The following is a 22,573-nucleotide window of genomic DNA, read 5'->3' as shown; positions in this document are numbered from 1 at the left end:
GTTGGGAAGGCAAAATGGTACTGGCACTATAGAAAACTGAGAGTTTCTTATAAAGAGAAACACATGCTTATGTTGTGACCCAACCATCTCACTCCTGAAGGATGAGAGAAATAAAAATTTATGTTCGCCCAAAAATGTGAACATAAATGTTTATTGCAGCTATATTCACAATCGCCAAATCTGGAAATAACCCAAATGTCCTTCAACAGGCAAATGGATATAGAAGCTGTAGTACATCCACACAACAGAATATTTCTCAGGAATAAAAATTCATATGTGCAGCACTTATATGAATTCAAATATGTTATTTCTTCTGAAGCTAAGCTCCAAAGGTTCCATACGGGAAGTTTTCATGCATATGGGATTCTTCCATTGGGTTACAGCTCAGTAGTTGCCCAAGGTTAGGGACAGAGGGAGAGTGTCACTATGAAGGAGGAGAACAAAGGTATTTTTTGGAGGTGATTGTGGTTGTAGTCATACACATCTATACGTGTCTTAAAATTCATATACGTGTCTTAAAATTCATAGAAGTTTGCACCGAAAAACTCAATTTACTGTGTGATTATTTTAAAAAATAAACCTTAAAAAATAAAATAAATAACGTACAAAACTTGGGACAGATAGCTTTTTGAGATTTCCTAGCTGGGTTGCTTTTTCTCACTTACCTGACCTTATCTTTTTCTTTGTCTTTACTGACCCTGTCTTGCTCAACTTTTATTCCACTCCCAGCAGTTCCTTACCATTTGTGAGAATCCATCCTGAAAGTGAGCCCTGGCTTGTCAGTTTCCCAAGGTCACAGGGTATCTGATGGTTCCAGCACCTTCAGCTCTCAATGCTTACCTGCTATTGGACTTGACAAAGTCCCTCACAACTTTAGCTGATGATCTCATCAGTCTGACTTCCTTTGGGAAATACCTATTGGCTATCTGAGAGACTGATCACCATCTCTCAGACTCCCCATGGTTTCCCTCTGCTTCCTCTTCCACAGACTTTGATTCCTTGTGGATTTTTGACTATTCATTTGTCTCAATACATAGTTATCTTAGGGTTCATCTAATTTGTTATAAATATTGTTCATGGTTTTTGTTGTCTACCTATTCTATCCATTTTCGGGGGAGAAATATGAAGGAAATTTAAGATCTATACTGCTATTATGTTCTCACAGTCCCCTAGGACAATTGTATCATTGTCCCACCCCTCCTGGCTTAACAAACGATCCTAGCCTCTACACCCCAGTTTTGCTCCTTGCACACTTAATTACTGAATTTCAGTTTTAATATAAGCACTTGTCCTAATGTGACCCCACTTTTCATGTATCAGCAGGGTTAGTTTTTTATTTTAATTTCCCTGGGACAAAAGGGACAATTCTATTTGAAGATTTCCTTTACTTCCTCTAAACCCAGTCCTTCAACAAAAGGTATTAGTTTTTGTTGCTGTGAATGAGCACTTTAGTGTATTCAGTCTATCATATTTTCAGAAGTATTAGTGTCTAATAGTTTTTAAGATTTTATCCGCAAATCTTATTTTAACCAAGATTATTGCCTTTCTTTTTCTAAATTAAAAAACAAGATATCTTACATCCCAGTTCTAGACAATTTTGTAAAACTAATTATGTCATTAAAAATTTAGCAAGTGCTTCATCATAGAATCCTAAATTTAATTTTTATTAAAGCAAAACCATTCTCAACTAATACAGATATGTACAAACTGAAAAAAAAGTCTTCTTGTAATGAATGGATGAAAGCTTATTTCCGGCTACACATGGGTGTATATATATTTAATGTATGTGTGTGTGTATAAACATATATACACATACCTATACATAAATGCACACACATATATATGATTTGAAAGTGATTGTTTTTATAAAACAACTTCTGTTTTGTTAGAGGTCACATGCTGAAATGGAATGGCATCATTACTGTAGTTTTTGCTAAACAAATTAGCACTAAATTCGTAATAGACATACGTATACAGATGGTATCATAGGGTAGTAGTCGATACCAGGGAAACTAGCTTCAGAAGTACTGGTTCCCATCATGACTTAAAAGCTGCATAACTTGGAAAAATTACTTAACATTTTTGTGCTTCAATAGCTTTATTTTTAAATTTTGAATAATAATATTCATCTCATAGAAATTTTGGGTAGATTAAAATAAAATAGTAGCGTGCATGAATAGGGATTGGTATATGATAAGTGATTATTAATTGGTAGCTATAAGAATGAGGATGATGATGATGATTATGTAATGGCAATGGGTTACTCCCCTAGCAAGGGACAGATTTCAATTATTAAACTTTTGTGTCAAAATGGATACAATTATTAAATAAAAAAATAAAAAGAAAACATCTATCTCTTATTTTTGCTTGGATTTAAAACAATCTCACTTTTTAAAGCAAGGGTGATTAAATTCACGATGATTTTGTTTTAGGAGAAAAAATTGGCTGAAGCCTCCTTAATATGTACCAGTGATCATACTCACCACTCTGATCACCCCTTTTGCTAAACTCCAGAGAAAGGTTGTGTATAAGGCGCATTTGGTGAAACGTTTGTCACTGTTCATTATTAGACTTTGGGTCCCAGCACTGTGGCCTCATTCATTTAAGGGTGATGTTAAGTTGTTCTGACATTGCCCTCAAGAGAGCCGTGTTTATCCTGGGAGTGATGGGACAGACACTAAGAAAGGGTCGCATACATTCATTGAACACTCCTGGCTTCACTGTGTGCTACCTACAAAATCCCAAATGTGAAATTTCCCTGCATAGTTTATTATTCCCTAGAGTCAATTTTAAGAATCTTCAGTGAGTTCTCAGTGTAGCAGTTCATTTTCTTTAAAACTCGTTATTACTTTAAATAATAGCACATATAGAAGGAGCTTCTCACACCTGAGAGCTAAAATAAACTGGCTGTCAAATGTTGCTTTGAACTACCATGGGTTTTTAAGATTTCTTAGGAAAATGTGAACTCTAAGAAAGTAATATTCTGTTAAACCGGTTACACACAATTTGGCCAGTTAGTTGAGAAAATAATTTGGAGCTTTGGGTATCTCTGCAGAAACAGAGAGAGGCAGTGAATTTGATAAAGGAAGAGGGCTGAGGAAGAATACAAATATTCATGCTAAGCTTTTTTTGCATCTATGACTAAGGATTCCACATGTTTACTTATGAGGATTTCTTGAAACTGCACAAATCAAAATAGACTGCTGGTAGAGATGAACATAGAGTAACTGAGCTGGTACATATACATGCATTATTTAGGGGGCTTTGATTTATTTATAGTGTTTGCTAAGAGCGTACAGAGCAGACTGGACACTACACAGAAAAATTTTATGTTTAAAACTGAGAAAAACAAAATTAATCTATGCCATAAATGTGGGTTCTTCAAAGTTTGCCTTCTCCCCAAATTACAATCTCTTTTTACTCTTTTGTATATTCCCTATCACCGGCCTCCCATTCTCATATCAAGAAGCATTGCTTCTCCTAAGATTTACATTCTGTATTCCTTTTTTATTCCATCCTCTCTTGCTTTCTCCCTCAATCATGCCTCTGCAGTTCTTACCATAAGAGTTTCTCCTACCTCTGCCTACAAATATTCCTTTGTACAAAATTTTCCTTGCCCTTTCTGCTTCTCAGAGCTGTTGTCTTTTTGCTCTGCTTGCATTTGCAGCCACTTCTGAACTAGATCTCCTAGCAATTTCTCTCTACTCTTTCAGTTTAATTCCATGCAGCTTGGATATCTGCCCCCATTTCTGCCCCAACAGTCTCCCCAAATAGCTAACCTCAAGTTCAACACAGCGTTCCAAATTGTAAAGCTGAGTTACCTTTTGCTCACTTCTCCCCTATTGTTAAACTCTCTAATGCCTTCCACATTGTGGGTCGCCTGCCCTTTTTGAAATGTTTTCCTCTCTTGGCTTTCATAATATAGGATTTTTTTTTTTTTCAGTCTATTTGCTCAGTACTGGGCTTCTGCTGTTTTTCCCTAGAGGTTGAATTCTTCCAACCTCAGCTCTCTTTCCTACTCTTCTGTGCTATTCCTCAGTGGGGCCATCCAGTTTTGTTATCTACATTATCTACTTCTTTGTGGATAAGACCCAAAATTCTTCTGAAGCTTAACCTATTTTTTCAGCTCCAGTCACATTCAATTCCTAACTTCGCCCTTTGTCTGCACAAGTTTACAACTGATCTTCATATCATAAACTTCTTCTTGCCCTTATCCCTCCACCCTCTCCATATCCCAAGAGGGGATTCTACTCTTGCCATCTGACTTCCACTCTTTAGTCACTTAGACAAAAAACTTTGAATTCTACTTTGACTAATCAGTATTACTTGTCCCGGACCCTAATTTTGTTTTAAGTCATGTAGGCTTTTACTGTTTCTCCTCTAAACCATTGCATTCACTCCCCAACAGGCCCTTTTCTGACTTGTCATTCTTCCTTTTTATGTCCACTGACATTAAATTTTCCAAACTTTAAAATGATTGGGCCATATATGTGAGAAACACTGACTATTTCTTCATTGTAAATTTGGAATAAATTCTACATTTCTAAGCCCAGGAGTCTAGGGCCTCTATAATCCAGGTATAAACTACATTAAAATTTTTTGTGTGTGTGATCATTTTCTATACCTATTGTAGGTACTAGCCCAATTGAACATTCTATATTCCTAATACTGCTGCCTCCTAGATTTGATCCCATCATTCTCTTTTCCTGAACAATTCTTTGTACCTCTAACAATGCAATTTATTACGATTGCTCAAAGTCCATCACCAATGGAAGAGTGTCCATAAAAACTTCTTTGATCTACGTAAGAGGATCGAAGTTTCACTCTTGAAACTACCTCGCAGTTATACTATCAATTGTCATATACTATCTCATACTTCAGAGTCCCTTCTATTTGGTTGGGTACTTTTTCATTTTCTCTACATGTGATTGTAAATTACTTCTAAGTAGCATCCTATTTCCTTTTGGTTCCTCCAGGGCACAGAGCAAAGTGCTTTGCAAGTAAAGATAGAATAGTTTAGAGGAAAGAGTGAGGGTCTTGATATTGAGGAAAGTTAGCTTCATGCCTTCTTTCAACACTTTTTAAAATGTGTTGCTGCAGGGAAGTTCTTTTCAAATACTTTGGGGCTCAAAGTTCTCTTGTAAAAACAGATATTTTCCCCATAATTCATAAGGGTATTGGTGAGACTTAGGTTAAAACACATATGTAAAATCTAGTACCTAGTAGCATACCTGGCACAGAAAAATATCTCATTGTAGTTCTCATAGTTGTTGCTGGAAAAGTAACTTTATCTTAAATGAATAAATCATAAGAAACCTTCAAGGTAATATTCACTTTGACTGTAAAGCTAGACTGAAATTTTTAAAAATCTGTTTATGATTTTACTTTTTATAACATAAACACACAGCCTACATCACAAAATATACATTATGAATTAATCTTTTGTATGAAGAAGAAACTGAGATTCCAACCATCTATGAAAAATGGTATGAATATGTTTCTAGTAAATTGTTTTGCAAATATATGATAAGGGTGTTGAATATATTCCAGTTATCCAAATTTAGAAGTGGTGGTTTTATCATTTTTCTTTTTATTATTATTATTATTATTATTATTATTATTATTATTATACTTTAAGTTCTAGGGTATATGTGCACAATGTGCAGGTTTGTTACATATGTAAACATGTGCCATGTTGGTGTGCTGCACCCATAAACTCGTCATTTACATTAGGCATATCTCCTAATACTATCCCTCCCCCCTCCTCCCACCGCAAGACAGGCCCCGGTGTGTGATGTTCCCCTTCCTATGTCCAAGTGTTCTCATTGTTCAATTCCCACCTATGAGTGAGAACATGTGGTGTTTAGTTTTTTGTCCCTGCGATAGTTTGCTGAGAATGATGGTTTCCAGGTTCATCCATGTCCCTACAAACGACATGAAATCATCCTTTTTTTATGGCTGCATAGTATTACATGGTGTATATGTGCTGCATTTTCTTATTCCAGTCTATCACTGATGGACATTTGGGTTGGTTCCAAGTCTTTGCTATTGTGAATAGTGCCGCTGTAAACATACGTGTGCATGTGTCTTTATAGCAGCTTTAATTTCAATTATGGTAACTATTGATAGATATAATTCATAAAAAATATTTTGGGGTCCTTAATATTTTAAGATTATAAAGGAATTCTGTGAAGAAAAAACTGAAAGCCACCGCTCTAGAGAATAAAATGTAGAACCAAGCTAAGATTGTTTGCTGAGAATGAGAAATCTGCATTTTAGTATAAAATTTGCAAATTCACTTATCAAGCCTATATAATTAAGAATAAACGTAGTTATATACCATACCTACCATTGGTGCTGAGGCTGGACTTTACATTTTCTCATATACTTGGAATTTTTATCAGCCAATTGTAATTAGAGTCCATATTTATTAGAGTCCATACACACGCAGTCTCCTAAATGCCAACAGATCAAGTCTTTAAATCATCTGTGTCTTCAACCTCATAGAACCAAGTCCACCCTTGACTCCAAAGAGATGAAGACTTAACACCTGAACCCTGTTAAAAATCCCATTGGCCGTGAAACTTTTTTGACCCATGGCTGCAGAACAGTATTGGAGATAAGTAAAAACTTTCAGGCAGAGAACAGAGGTGATTTCTTACTTTTTCAGGCATTCCACTTGATCACAGAATAACACTTTTCTTAAGTGTTGAAACAGACAGTTATGTGAAATGAGGCAAGTCATGGATTTAGGACAAAGGAGAAAGTCCTTCAGTTAACCAGAAAATACAAGGACTACTTGACCAAACAAAATCCAGGACTTTCTATTGTAAATTTATTAATTTTTAATAAACTGATAGCCATTTAAGAACCCTTGTGTCAGTAGGCCCAATTAAATAAGTATTAAAGAGTTATACAAAACCTAGTCCTTGATTAAAATGACAGCCATACAGACAAGATGGCCCATTTTTTCATGACTCTATTATAGTGCAGACAACTGCTTGGATAGGAGGATGGATTCACTGCTATCTCTGATTCCTCTGGAATCTGTTTCTATGTAAGCGAAGAATGAACTCTAGAATTTGAAAGTCAAGATAGTACAATTTTATTCTTCAATGTTAGAAATAACTGTAGCTTACACTACTTATAATGTTTAGGCAAACAGAAAAAATATTATGCTTACCTCTTCATTGTCTTTATTTTTAAAGACAACTAAGTAACTTTTCATCGCCACTGAGGGAGAGTAGATTGTCAAAAGTGCAGAGGGACACATTTAGCACCCCCTCTCATTTTAAGGGGTTAGTGGAATGCCTCCTCCTTCATTTCTGTTCTGCACAAGTGTGTGTGTGGCTCATGCATAACGTGAATCTGTCAGAGCCTGCCAGCAGGTATGTTAGTCAACATAATGCATGGGTACTAGAATCAGAGAGAAGTGGGTTTAGAAGTTCATCCTCCAGAGGCAGTGATATGGTTTGGCTGTGTCCCCACCCAAATCTCATCTTGAACTATATTTCCATATCCCCACGTGTTGTGGGAGGGACCTGGTGGGAGGTAATTGAATCAAGGGGGCAGTCCCTCCATGCTATTCTCACAATAGTGAGTACATTCTCAGGAGATCTGAGGGTTTTATAAAGGGTTTGTCCCCTTTGCTCAGTTCTCATTCTTCTTCTCCCTACCACCATGTGAAGAAGGACATGTTGACTTCTGTTTCTGCCGTGATGTAAGTTTCCTGAGGCCTCTTCAGCCAGGCTGAAATGTGAATCAATTAAATCTCTTTCCTTTATAAATTACCCATCTTGGGCAGTTCTTTATGGCAGTATGAAAACAAACTAATGCAGGCAGAATGGCTTAGTGATTAACAGCACCATCTCTGGAACCAGAATGCCATACTCTTAAAAACCAGTTCCTTCACTTCTTATAGCTCTGAGACATTGAATCTCTCTGATTTTTAATTGTCCCACCTATAAAATAGGAACAATAAGAGTATATTCCTCACAGATATTCTGAGGAGGTGAAAAGTATTAACATTTATAAAGTGCTTAGAACAGTGGCTGGCACATAGCAGGTGTTCTATTCATGGGATAAATTTCAACACTCTTTCAAGAGGCCCTGATATAGGAGATTTGGATTATGTTCTTGTTCTGGCTCTGCCACTCATGAGTTTTGTGACCTTGGGCAGCATTTAACCCCTCTCTCCTCTATTTGTACAGTAGATTCAATATAAAAGTCCTCGCCTCGGAGGTTGCAGTGAGCCAAGATGGCATCATTGCACTCCACCCTGGGTGACAGAGTGAGATCTTATCTCAAAAATCAAACAAACAAAAACAAACAAACAAACAAACAAAAAAGTCCTTGCCTCATATGGTTGCTGTTCAGGATCAAATGTGTTAACACATATGAAATAACTTAATAGGGCCTAGCATGTAGAAAATCTTAAGAAATATTAACTATTTTGCAAAAATTAAAAGTGATGATCTCACAATTTACTGAGTTTTGCCCATTAACTTGATGCATATCACTTCTAATCTTTTCAGACATCTTGCCGGCTCTGTCTTGTTTCCTACTAAGCATTTGCAACTGCATGACTGGCCTAGCACCACAGTTCAACCCACAGAGAATTGAACTTTTCATTATCCCCAGCAAGTATCAGTGTCCCCTAGGGACTTCATTGTAGTTGGGAGTGGCACCACTGTCTTTCTCCAAACTCAAATAACATATCGTTATTTTCCTTATAGTATTAATCTCTTGTTCCTACTTGTATTTAATTCTATTTCATTCTTTTGGCAAAGCCTTTTTTTGTATTTAACTCCTTCATTGACTCCTACTTGGAGAATGTACTATTTCTGTGCTATTAGAACACTTGCCAAATTGCATTCTCTGCATTCATTTTCTCATGCTCTAGTCTTATTTATTTCTACCAAGTACATCTCTAAAACATTATTTATCTCTTGAGCAACCTTGACTAGCTATGAAATTTAGTTGAGGGTACTTAGCCTGATGTATAAGATGTTCCACATGATAATCTTATCCAAGTTTTCCAGAACGTCTCCTCTACTCCCTGAATATCTCTGTCCTTTGCTGTCTCTAGCCTTTTTTCATATTGTTGCCCTCACTTTAATTTTGGCATCTCCTTCTTGAAAATATTATAAGTCCCATTTCACATTTTACTTCCTTCATTAAACATTTTCCTGACAGTCCGACAAAGCAGGTCATTCTTTAAAATTTCATTGGCACATTTTGACACTCCTTTCACTGCCATGATTCTACCTTCTCAGAGTCAAATATTTGTTTTATCAAAACTACCACTCACTCAATGTGCAAGTTGTAAGAATAAGTGGACAGTAAGTGCCTTATTCCTTTCTTGAATTTTATTCCTAGTTCTGTAAATGTTTGCTGCTAAGTCACTTCCACAGAAAATGCATCTCTATAGCAACTGTCCTAGGTTTGCCGTTTACTTTCTTGTGCTTCTGTCTCCTGAGCGATTGACATGTGACTCAGCTCTTGCCAGCTTTTGTCACTTATAGCCAGTTGATGCTGGATCAGAATATAGAATCTGAAGACACTGAGGTCTTTATTCCTTCCATTTGTATTTATTTTTCTAGTGGTAATAAATGGATCCAAAGAATAAGTCTCAAGTGTGCTATAATCTACAAAAATAAAATATATGTTCCTTGTGGACACGGACTTTGCTTCATTTTATTTTTGTACAGAACTTTCATAGGAATTAAGAGGAACTTATTACACAATTAAGATATTATTTGATTTGTTTAGGAACTGACATCATTTTTAAAATATAGATATTAAGTTATTTCACAACATCATATAACAGTTTGTACTGTTTCATTATTTATAGCAGTTGATTAAGCAGTTCAAGACCATGGTCATTTTATCCAGTATTTAATTGAGTTAAACCTATGTTTAAATATTATTTACAACTGACCAGATCAAAAGTTTAATAATATATAGTAAAAAAAATCTAGTAATTTTGTTTCTTTTTCTGTTGTGTTCTTCTACATAATAGCATTTTTCTATAAAGGTCACATTGCTTTCCTATTAGAGGAAATTTGCATACTGACCCTATCTTACCCCTTTTTCATTTATTAGTGAACAGTTGGTATGCAAAATCTAAATAAATAAGACAAAACTGACCTTCTTTCAGATAATTTCAAATGTTAAAAATTAAAGCATCATTCCGTTATATTGCATTAGAATTACCTCAGACTTAAAATTACTTCCACATTATTCCAATATGTGCTTGTAAGTTGAATGCAGAAAAGACCAAGTGATTTACACAATACAACTTAAGAGATATTGTATATGTATTTGAGCTTTAGTTCAAATGTAGTGTCTTCCTTTCCCCACTAATTTTATTGAGATATAAGTGAGAAATAAAAATTATATATATATTTGATATACAATGTGGTATTTTGATATACATATACATTATGAAATGATCACCAAAATCAAGCTAATTAACATGGCCATCACCTCACGTAATTACCACCATTCTGTGTGTGTGTATGTGTGTGTGTGTGTGTGTGTGTGTGCTGAGAACATTTAAGATCTACTCTCTTAGAAAGTTTCAAGCATACAATGTATTTGATATATATTTGGATATATACCCAGAAGTGAAATTGCTGGATCATATGGTAGCTTCTTAAATATGTTGAGGATGACTATTGTCTAGTGGTAAAATAAATAAATAAACAAACAAATTTTTGAGGAACCTCCATACTGCTTTCTATAATGGCAATACCAATTTACATTCCCAACAAAAGTGAACAAGAGTTCCCTTTTCTCTTAAATCCTCACCAACACATCTCATTTGACTTTTTGATAATCACTAGTCTAACAGATGTGAGGTAATATCTCATTGTGGTTTTGTTTCATTTCATGATAATTAATAATATAAGGCATCTTTCCACGTGCCTGTTGGTCATTTGTATATGTCTTTGGAAAAGTGTCTGTTCAGATCCTTTGCCCATTTATTTGTTTTTTGCTATTGAGTTGTATCAATGTCTTATATATTTTAGGTATTAACCTCCTTTGGATATATGGCTTGCAAATATTTTCTCCCATTTCATAATTTGCCTTTTCATTTTGTTCATTGTTTCCTTTGCTGTACACAAACATTTTAGTGTGATATAGTTCCAATCGTTTATTTTTGCTTTTGTTGCCTATACTTTTAGTGTCAGATTCATAAAATCATTGCCAATACCAATGTTAAGAAGCTCTTCCCCTGTGTTTACTTTTAAAAGTGTTTCAGGTTTTACATTTAAGTCTTTAAATCCATTTTGAATTGATTTTGGGGTGGTGGAAGATAAAGGTCCACTTTCATCCTTTTGCATATAGATATCCAGTTTTCCCAACAGTATATATTGAAGAGACTATCTTTCCCCCATTGTTTATTCTTGGTACCTTTTTCAAAGATTAGTTGACTCATGTATATGCATGGGTTTATTTCTGGGCTTTTTAGAATTGTCAAAAAGGCTAAAATCTAATCAATCTGCTAATAAATTGTGTGGGTAGACACTGATCTCTTTATCTAGCCTGTATTCGTGAATCCATTTACCTTAACTTTCCTAAATTCTATAAATGATTATGATTTTTGAAAGGAGCTTTAGGAGTCAGAGGAGGAGGGAAACCTGGGGGTGGGTGTTGGAGGTCACCACAGGCCTTTTCCCTAAGTAACCTTTACCAGCCTGATTACCAGAGTGCAGCACTCATCATTTTCTCCACATCCTCTCTCCAAGTCAGAGAAGTGCCTGTTTTGGTCAGACAGCTCTTATTTATGGAGACTGTAGGTGCTGAGTTTGTAGATTCAGGGATCTTGTGACTCTTAAAAACCTTTAAATACAATACTTCCTCTAGGAAAACTGAAAAATTGACTGTGATTCTATGTGCCTTTTTTCTGTACTCTAGAAGATGTTGAAGATGTACCAGCTTCAAAGAAAGCTAAAGGTGAGTTTGCTGCCTTTGGATCATTTACAAGTTTTCTCTCAAAGCTATAAGGTTTTTGTCTGTCTTTTTTTTTTTTCCTAGCTATTCTTGATCTAGTCTTAAGCTTTTCTAGGCAACATTTACATGGTAGGCTTATTTTTAAAGCAAACAGCTTTTTAACATTATTTGGAAAATATACATCTTTTCACATATTAAAAACACTAGTTGGGTATTGATTTATTTACAATTATCAGATGCATTTATATGCCAATCTACAGGAATAATACTTCAAAATCACTATTCCATTAAGAATTACAAGAATGTCATGATTTTATTAAGAAGACTTGAGATGAGTCACCTATATTAGCAGCACCATCAGGAAGGAAGGAAGGAAGGAAGGAAGGAAGGAAGGAAGGAAGGAAGGAAGAAATGGAAGGCTGGACTCAACCCCTGCACTCTTCCAGCCCAAGCTAGAGGACAAACAGTCAGGAAAACCTGCAATCTCCAGATGTACGAACTTCATAAAGTTTTTCCAGGACAAAATTTCTCCATCTGTAGAGTGAGGGCTTCAGCTAACTTGATTTTTTTTCTGAAAGGTTCCTGGCTTTTTCATTAGGGCTGCTATAAAATAGGCATTATGTTAAAAAGAAATGAACTTTTACTTTAGGTTTAGGGGTACATGTGTATGTTTGTTATATAGGTAAACTCATGTCATGGGGGATTGTTGTACAGATTATTTCATCACCCAGGTATTAATCCTGCCATCCATTAGTTATTTTTTCTGATCCTCTTTCTCCTTCCACTCTCAACCCTTGGGTAGGCCTCAGTGTCTGTTCCTCCCATCTTTGTGTTCATGTTTTCTCATTATTTAGCTCCCACTTTAAGTGAGAACATGCTGTATATGGATTTCTGTTCCTGCATTAGTTTGCCAAGGATAATGACCTCCAGCTCTATCCAGCAAAGGGATTGCTGGGTTGAATGATAGTTCTGTTTTTAGCTCTTTGAGGAATCATCACACTGCTTTCCACAATAGTTGAACTAATTTGCACACCCACCAACAGTCTACAAGTGTTCTCTTCTCTCTGCAAGCTCCTCAACATATGTTATTTTTTGACTTTTTCATAATAGCCATGCTTACTGGTGTGAGATGTTATCTTATTGTGGTTTTGATTTGCATTTCTGTAATGAGTAGTGATGTTGAGCTTTTTTTCATAGCTTGTTGATTGAATGTATGTCTTCATTTGAAAAGTAACTGTTCATGTCCTTTGACCACTTTGTAATGAGGTTGTTTGCTTTTTTCTTGTAAATTTGTTTAAGTGCTTTATAGATCCTGGATATTAGACCTTTGTCAGGTACACAGTTTGCATATAAAAAAAAAGTATTTTCTCTTCCACTTCTAAATTTGTCTGCAGGCAATAAGTATTTGCCTAAGCATTGTTCTAGCCAACGAAGTATAAATTCTTTGCCAGTGCCCAAAATTAACCAACAATGTGGAAAATAGTGCTTTGAGAAAAGACACACAGGACGGGACCTTATCAAATAAAAGTTGAGATTTACACTTGTATTAAGATACCTTTCTGAATACTATATTTTATATATATTTTTTAATTGAATTATTAAGACTAGCCACCCTAATAGGTTTTTTACTCATAGACCAGTGCTTCTAAAACTTTAATGTTTATACAGATCAACTGTAGGTCTCCTTAGAATTAAATATCTGAGTTAGAACCTAAAAATCTGCATTTATATAAATAAATCAAATGATGCTGAAACTAGTGGTACATAGATTACACTCTGAGGGGAACCGCTCTAGAACCAACTGAAAAATTGATAAGATCTGTAAACCTAACTTTCTATGAAACACACACACTAACACACATGTACACACAAACACACACACACTCTCTCACAACTTCTAATTATTTCAGTGTTTTATAGAAAAACCCCCAAAACCCCATTCGTGGATACCAGTTAAGAACTTCTAATCGGAAGAAAGGGATTCAAAGAAATAGTTTCAAGTTATCCAACACTACATAAATTTGTGATGGATATTACTACAGCAAAAATAAATAAATAGTCAGTGAATCAGACGTGAAAAGGGAAGAATGCAGGATACTGGGCTGCTGCTCTACTTTCATGGCAAGGATGATCACGAAAAACATATGTCCCTCCAAATTTGGGATTATTTTGACTAAAATGTTCATCTTTAGCCAGATTTTACCCTTACCAAATTGTAACTCTGAGCATCAAAGATCCCTTCTCAGGAAAGGGATGCATGTCAACTATCCTCATTAATGAATATCTGACACATCAGGGCCAGGTTTCCTATTTAAACAATTGTTTGTAGCATGACATTTTTTTCATGGGTTCCCTTTCTCTCTCTGGCTCTTGCCTATTAAATTTTACAGTGAAAATATGAATAGAATCTGTGTACAAATCTGGAGTATACTATAAAAAGGGTAACTCCTGTTTCTTTCATAGTGTGCTTCTGTTTAGACATTCTTAGTTCCATATATATTTATATAATAGTTGTAAATGCACAAGTTATTTACTTTTATATTTTTCTATCCACTAGAAGAAACTGAAGATGTGTCTCCCACAAAGAAGCAGAAAAGTAAGTTTATAATGAGATTAAAAGTAATAAATCATTCTATGTTAAAGATACTACATCTATGTAAAAATGTTAGACTCTCTTAAGACCAGTATTCGAAGAAAATTTTTTTTAGCATAGACATGAAGAATAACATTAAAGTAGGTCATTTATATTTTAAAGAGAAGCGTATCACTTTTGTGTTAGGCAAGAGGCAGATAGTTGGAAGAGTTACAAGTAATGGTTGAAGTGGCATTTATCACAAATCCTTCTACATATTTCTGATCCTTAGTACTCTGGCTGAATCTATGCTTAAATGTGTCTTATTGCCTGCTTTATAATAGGACAGCTGAAGTAATATGCCAAATTTTTTTATATCAGGTAGAAAAAAATGAAGAAATAGGTTTTAGCAATTCAATTGCTTGGAAACTCACTTCTAAGATTCAAGATTCTTTTTGATTTTGCTAGATGTATGGTAGGTTCTAAATATTCAAACTTTGGGATCATTTATTTTAGAATCCAATCAATATTCATATGCAGTTACAAAATTCAATGCCCAAGTTTCTCATTATTTCGGTTCTTCCAAATTAGACATTTTTGTTCATATGGTAAAGCAATAAATTTTAAATCTATATTTGCATTAAAGTCATTGCAGAACAGAATAAAGGAAGCAATTTTTGAAATAGGTATAACTGAAGTTTGTGTCACATAATGCCTTTAAAGTAAAGAGCTAGATATTTGTCTGAAGAAATGATGTCTCTTGATTCTCCAGTGCTTTTTGGATGTTTTTGTGCAGGAAATTACTAAACTGCCCCTTACAATAGCAAATGCCTCCTACTCTGTATTAATAGGTGATTCATTAGACAGATACTGAATGCCTACTATGTTCCAAGTACTTCTTTGGATGCTGGAACTACTGCAGTAGATAAGACACTTATTATAATCCTTCATATAATAAGGTTGTGAGAAATATAGGGAAATAAGCAGAGTCTTATGATACTTTCAGTAATATTACAAAATCCATAAGAAAAAGAATTATAGGTCAATATGGACATATTTTCATTTTATATAGCAACGCTTTCCCAATTATTAACCTACTGGTAATAATTTGTGGCTATGTCACATAAACATTTGAAATCTCATATATTTTAAATAACTATTAAAATATAATTCAATGAGACAGGTGAATTGTATCAATACCAGTTTCCTAGTTGGAATATTGTTCTATAGTTTTACGATATGTTACCATTGGAGGAAACTAGGTGAAGATATGTGGGATCTTTCTGTATTAACTCTTACAATTACATGTGAGTCTACAATTATTTCAAAGTAAAAATTTTAATTAAAAACAAAACACAAATACTTTTAGTAAAATGGTGTCAAATATTCTAACCTCAATTGGGAGATCTATTGCATCAAAATGATATTTGCTATCTTCATCTTACAAGAAGACAGTTCTGTAGCCTGATATTCATGAGCCTTTAATTTAAGCTCTAATATTTGCAGTCATAATAATATTTTTATGAGTAGCTTATTCAACATCAATTAAATAAATGTGTCAAAACAGTGTCCACTTCTGATAAGCAGCTGGAAGGCAGCCTGTCATTGATGGGCCCTTCTCCTTTTAGCAATGGGTTTCCATTTCTCCTTGTGCAGGGCCAGCTTTACTACTGTCCCTCTTGTAGCCTGCTTAACCCCCAAGCTCCCATAACCTCCACAAACTTGAAGAGAGGGAAGTTGTATTATTGCTTCGGTTTGAAGATAGAAGAAAAGAGAAATCATTCCAGATGAGATGCATTGGAAAAGATAACTAAATTCAAGATTCTTCAAACTATTGTCATCCCAGTGACCCAAGGAAATGGAATCAGAATACTCCCTGGTTGCTTCTCCAGCTTCCTTTTTTCCTATCCTTTGCTTTATTCTACTTCATAAACCCTTAGTCTCATATGGATTTGGCCATCTTCCTTATCTCCCACACACCACTAGCTTTAATTATCATTTTTCTTTCCTGGCCTTCTGCAAAAATCTATGGCTGGTTGACAGAATGCAAATGGATAGGATAGAAAACTCTGGAAGTTTGTAGGCACCCAAGATTGTGAGGAGATGCTAAACTCGCCATCTTTTACCAAAGCTGCAACCTGGGAGCACCGGCTTACTGAGTCCAGAGTCCTTACTTGCACCACATTCCCTTAACTTTCCTGTTTTGCTTTCTACTCAGAGCTGCTACCTGGCTGCTACCTTTGTTGCTCAGAGAGCAACCAAGCCACCTTAGGAAAGCTCTTGCCTCTAAAGTAAGGGCAAATAAAACTTCTAGATGTTGGCACCACCTCTCTGTGACATTATAAAACACACACACACAGTCTGTTGCTTTGCATATTGATAAGCTCATGTTTTGAAACCTGTGACTATGTCTCTATGATTGCTATGCACATCAACAGATGTCTATATGATCAGAACTTTGACTTTCTCTGCCAGGCCATTTTTATTATCACTTATTAAAGGCTTATTATCTACCAGGAAGAATTTTAAGAGCACATGTAACTCATTTAACTGTCATAATATTTCTGTGCGGTTTTCGTTGTTTTGATGTTATACATAAAGACTCCAAGACAAAGTGAAGTTTAGTAACTTGCCAACAGCTACGGAGGCTGATGGCAGAATCTGTGACCTTATCTGCTGTACTGCACTGCCTCACTGTGCTTTTTTGCTCATGTTCTGCATGTTTTAACAAACTGTCATGCTCTGTTCCTTAGGTCCCATCAGTTTCTTCCAGTGTGTCTACTTGGATGGGTACAATGGCTATGGATTTCAGTTTCCTTTCACTCCTGCAGACCGCCCTGGAGAGAGCTCTGGTCAAGCAAATTCTCCAGGACAGAAGCAACAAGGACAGTAAACACACATGTATGACCCTTACAAGTGCTTTAAGATTTTAAAAATGTGATGTTTTGTCCACAATAGTTCAGGCAATTAAGAATATGCAACCCAGAGAATTTCTGTGAAAACATTTTGCTCTTTGGCCTAGTGTGGCCGGGAAGGGTGGCCAAATGGATTGAGTGATGAGCAGACATGTTTAAGGGTCTAAGTCTCAAGAATCTGTTATGTGTGTTTGCTGCGGTGGGAGGGGGTGCTTGTATTTATCTTATTTCCAGTCACTATAAGGTTGTACACAAACTAATTTAAAGTTTACTTAATAATGGTATCTTTAAAATAATTGACACAATTGCAAAATGAATTCCTGGCTTCAGTGAGCTATTTTTTTTTTAATGACAACATAGACTGTGCTCTAAGTTTAAAAGATGGGGAAGCTTATATGAAAGTGACTCTTTTGCATCATATGGGTATCTAAACTTAATTTACCCAATAAGTTGATGCTTAATGATTTTATTTTATTTTTGTCTATTTCCATTTTAGTTGTAGCTTTGCTCTAAGAATGGGTAATAGTTGTACTACAGACTGCTATAAATTTCTTGTGATACTCTTTTAGAGCTCAAAATATCTCTGAGCTTTAGACATGGTAAGATGGAGAGTAAATGCTTGATAAATCTTTAAGATATGTCTTGAATGATAATTAGGACATTCAGTCCAGTGGAAATACACCATTCAATTAGTCAGGTCTGGTGAATCATTTGTTTAAAATATTAGCAAATGAGATGTGGAATTCTGAAATTTCTCCAGACTGTGTCTTAATAAAAATGTCACCTGGGTGAAATTTTAGATCAATCACTAAATTTGGGTGACAAATATAAAAATATTTTCATTTCACTTTAATACATTCTTTCTGTGAAGTAAAATGTTTTTCTTTCTCATAATGGCAAAATATGAATGCCATCAAATTTTAAGGAATTCATTTTAGCCTTAAATGCCTTCGTGAGATGTCTTACTTGTATTTTAGGTAACTGGTCATCAGTGCCAATGACACGGATAACAATTTTTAATCTACTCGACAGTGCATCACTGGGAATGACTGTTATGTTTTTGTCATATTCCTGGTAATATAAATACTTGTGTTCTTTACCACATTGTTTTTATCAACTCTAAAAGTCATGCCTCTGTGACCTTTATCATGTTTACAATTGCAACTGAACTTATGACAAATTAACTCAGGAAATAAATTGAGTTATCCTTTCTAGCATTGTAATTATCATCAGCAAGGCCTGAGATAGCCAGAGCCAATACTAGCCAAGTGATTTATTTTCAAGGATTGCCACTAACTACGGTTCTTTAGGACCAAGATATAAAACAGTTTCACTAAAAATCATTAGGCTAGGTATCAGTAATACATTCATTACTAATAATGGATTTTTGGAGACTTTTGTGAAAGAAGTTGGTCTCCGCCAAAAGCTGGTGGACCACATTCACACCACGAAAGCCAGTGTTACATGAACCAGATTAATGACTCTCTTTATGGGGAATGTGAGACATCCTGGAAGTGTATAATTTCAGGAATGACCAGACAATACCATCTTGCAAAGCCCCTTCAGGTGACAATCTAAACTTGTGGGTAGGAGAGTGCATAAAGTTTATTGCTCAACTGCTCCTCCAGCCTGCTGAATTTACTGAGTAAAGAAATAGCAAATATGATAGATGTTTTAGATTTCATAGAACAGAATGGTTTGTCCATTAATTCTTTCATTCAATGACTGTTTATTGAATGCCTACTCTTTTAGGGCACTGTGTTAGGTGCTGTATTGTATAAGAAAAATATAATAAATTAGATTCCCAGTGCTATTCTGACATAGTGAATGACCTTGAAAAATTTACTAAACATACTATGTTTGTTTCTCCATGAGTAAAATAGGGATATAGGGACAAACAGTCTAATATCTCATAGAAATACCATGGAGACAAATAAAATATTTTAATATAAATATGATATTAAAGTAAATTTCTGAAGTAATACTTTTGGATATGGCACTAATTTTTCCTCTATTTTACTGTTTCTTTCACTCTCAATATAAAAACTATTTGATAAGATAAAACATGATATATTTTATTGTAATTAGAATTTAGACAACTCAGCTATAATGTAAAAATGTTAATAATAATTACGTTTTATCTGATTAAAGTTACAATGATCATAGCACTTTAAAAATATTATCTGAACTGTCATTTGTTTATATATTACCGTCTAATAAAATAGTTATAGATCTTCCAAGTTTGATGCCTTACATTTTAAAAGGAAAAGATAAACCGTTGATCAAGAATCTTTGTCTTTAATGGTTCATTCATAATTCAAGTTATACTGGCCAGGAATATGTAAGCATTTCATAATTGTTTTAGTTATTTTGCACAATTGGTACACACTACTCCCATTACATCCCTGCTTTTACCCACCCTTCATCCGCTCTTAATAGATAAAGATCTGAAAATAAGAATCGATTTTTCCTTAGGTTTTTGATTTATATTTAGTTTTCCTAAAGCCTGATAAATCATTATTCAAATGGGGCAAGTGTTTTTTTTGTTTCTTTTTTTTTTTAATGAACCCTAGCAAAAGCACCTGTATGTTGACTCATTCTGGCATATCTTTTCAAAACCTTTTAACTTCTTGCAGAAATATTTTAGAAACTGGTATTGTGATACCGTGTATTTTAGAGATTTAACTTGTACCCTTGAGTAATTTTTCTGGAGAAAAAAGCAAAGGAGATAACAAATATTGCTGATAGAAAACTCAGTGACCATATAAGCCAAGTGGCACATACAGAAAATGAAACTAATCCTTAGAGAAACTTGAAAATTTGCCCAAAGTAACTGACTACTTCAAAACCAGGCCTAGAACCTTGATCAGCTAACTCCCAAATGTTCTTCAGTTTTCAGGGTGTTATTACAAATATTGACTTATTTTTCCAGTATCCTCAAATCCATCTTGCAAATTATACTCGGTGATAGACATGTAACCCTCTATGAAAAGACTTGTCTTTTTTCCTACTTGAAAGCTGAAAAGTGCCTTAAGAGTGTGTTGCATTCAATTGCTTTACAGTAAAGAAAATAAATGTCAGAGAGGTTAGGTGGCAGACCTAGAGGCACACTGTTAGTAAGCAGCAGAACAAATGCGATTGAAAGCTCGAATCTTTTTCTAATCCTATTCATATCCTTCCTGCCCTTTGTAACTCCATATGATATCGTCACCATCATAAAAGCTTCCCTTTGTTACTTGCAAACTAATTAAGAAATAGAAACTCAGCACGACTTCCCAGTAGCTGGCCTCCTTGCAACATTTTTTGCCCCACTCCTTGCAGGATTATATCAGCTCTACCCTGTACCTTTCCTTTCCCCCTCATTAATCATATATGTCCATGAAACATTTAGTTATTACTGTAGATGCTTTCCTTTGTGTGTAAAATAAAGACCTTTATTTTCCCAAACTATCCAACTATTGAAAAATCATTAGTCGTTAAAAAAAAAATGTGGCCCAAATAACAAGAAAGCAAAAACAACTTTTTTAAATTCAGCTTTTCCGAAGATTCAGGTTAATAAAATAAGAAAGACAAATAATTGTAAAACACACTTGAACTCTAAAGAAGAGCTCAGAATAATTGATGAAGTGAATTATTACATATTAGTATTTGAGTCATACAAGTTCCAGTAAGAAACACATGCTATCAAAGCAATGATAACAAAAAGAAGGAAATTCTTAGTTTCTCATACAGCCACATCCAGCTCCAGGCCATTTGCCCTCTGCAATGTCATCAATTCACTTATATATGCTTCTTGTTGAACTATTAACATGAGTTAAGTACTCTAACTAAGTCATTAGAACTATTTTTTACCCACCACAGCTCAAAGTCTCTTAAATAACAATGGTAGGTCGGTAGAACACTCCATGCCTCTGAATAGCTCTGTCAGGCCAGATGTCTTTTCAGAACAACCATGCTGTGGTGGAGAGCCCACCGGATGAGGAGTCCACAAACCCAAGGTCAGACTTTAACTCTAGGAGTAACTCTGGTCATTTATCTTCTCTGTCCTTCAATACTTCATCTCCAAATGAAAATAAAAGTGCTACAGCAGCAAAAGGACTTTCATCTTTGGCAAGGAATATTATGGAAATGTACCTTGTAAAGTGATACTATTGCTAAGATCTTTCAAATTTCCTTCCAGTTTTGTTATTAAATGATCCAAATGCAACCTGCATTTTAGACCTAGTGTTGCCAAGTGGAATTAGCCAAAGCAGCGAATAAAAATCAGAGCTACACAAACCAAATACAAAAATGGGAACATTACACTGACAAAAACAATTTTGCGCTTAAAAAATTTAGTTTTGTGTCATTTTCACAGAGTTGCTATAAATCAGTGACAGCAGAATATCCTTCAACCCACTGAATCAGAACACATGGACCATGTAAGAGGCCTGTGGAAAAGTGATACTCTGAATGAGAGCTGAGATGGAAAAGTGACTCATGTACCCCAAGACACCGCCAAGGGTTGAGCACTCACTAAAATGTCTGAAGGTATTCCAGCAATCTAAGTTAGTGAAGGTAGTGTTAAAATAAATACTAAAGGAAGCATCTCAAAACATTAAAACATTTAGTGTATGGTGTTTGCTTAGGAAAAAAACATCTCTCCCTCTCTCTCTCTCTCTCACTCTGTGTGTGTGTGTGTGTGTGTGTGTCTCAGTGCACTCACACACACAACTCAGTGAGAAACCATTTAATATACTTGATGCAAACATGGGCACAGATGAACTTATCTAAATGGATGATCTGAATGGAAGGTGCATTCTTCGCAAAGGAAGCAATGCTTTATAGAAAAGGGAAACACAACTGCATTCTAGCAATTTTGAGGAACAATGTAGCTAGCAAACAAATTACTTTCATCTTTGGAACATACATGTATCAAAGAATATTTTTAAAATTAGGAATATATTAACTTTATTCAAAATCAAAATGGTATTATAAGAGGACGTGGAAAGTGTCCTTTCACCTCATCTCTGTTGCCTCACTTTCCCATTCACTCCTATACTTTCTACGGCTAACCACATTTATAGGGTCTCATGAAAATACAAATGGAAACAAAAATATATTCTTACTGTTTATTTTTCTTATACAA

The 22,573-nt window shown here is 35.0% G+C and overlaps 1 protein-coding gene across 46 annotated transcripts in view; it reads left to right on the top strand.

The window, feature by feature from the left end:
- Positions 1–19,685, top strand: part of TRDN (triadin) — a 419,844-nt gene extending 400,159 nt beyond the window's left edge. For 43 of the 46 annotated variants that reach the window (XM_055391743.2, XM_055391747.2, XM_055391736.2 and 40 more), the window contains 3 exons: positions 11,923–11,961; positions 14,516–14,554; positions 17,284–19,677. In XM_055391743.2, coding sequence (XP_055247718.1) covers positions 11,923–11,961; positions 14,516–14,554; positions 17,284–17,423 — 218 coding nt within the window. In that variant the 3' untranslated portion in view covers positions 17,424–19,677. Of the gene's footprint in view, positions 1–11,922; positions 11,962–14,515; positions 14,555–17,283 lie in introns of all 46 variants that reach the window. The other 3 variants (XM_031012505.2, XM_055391701.2, XM_055391703.2) reach the window with 3 other exon arrangements.
- The last annotated feature ends 2,888 nt before the right edge of the window (positions 19,686–22,573 follow it).

Source organism: Gorilla gorilla, chromosome 5 (genome assembly GCF_029281585.2).
Source record: "Gorilla gorilla gorilla isolate KB3781 chromosome 5, NHGRI_mGorGor1-v2.1_pri, whole genome shotgun sequence".
Lineage (NCBI taxonomy): Eukaryota > Metazoa > Chordata > Mammalia > Primates > Hominidae > Gorilla > Gorilla gorilla.
Note: the sequence above shows the minus strand (reverse complement) of the source record. Positions and strands in the feature narration are given on the sequence as shown.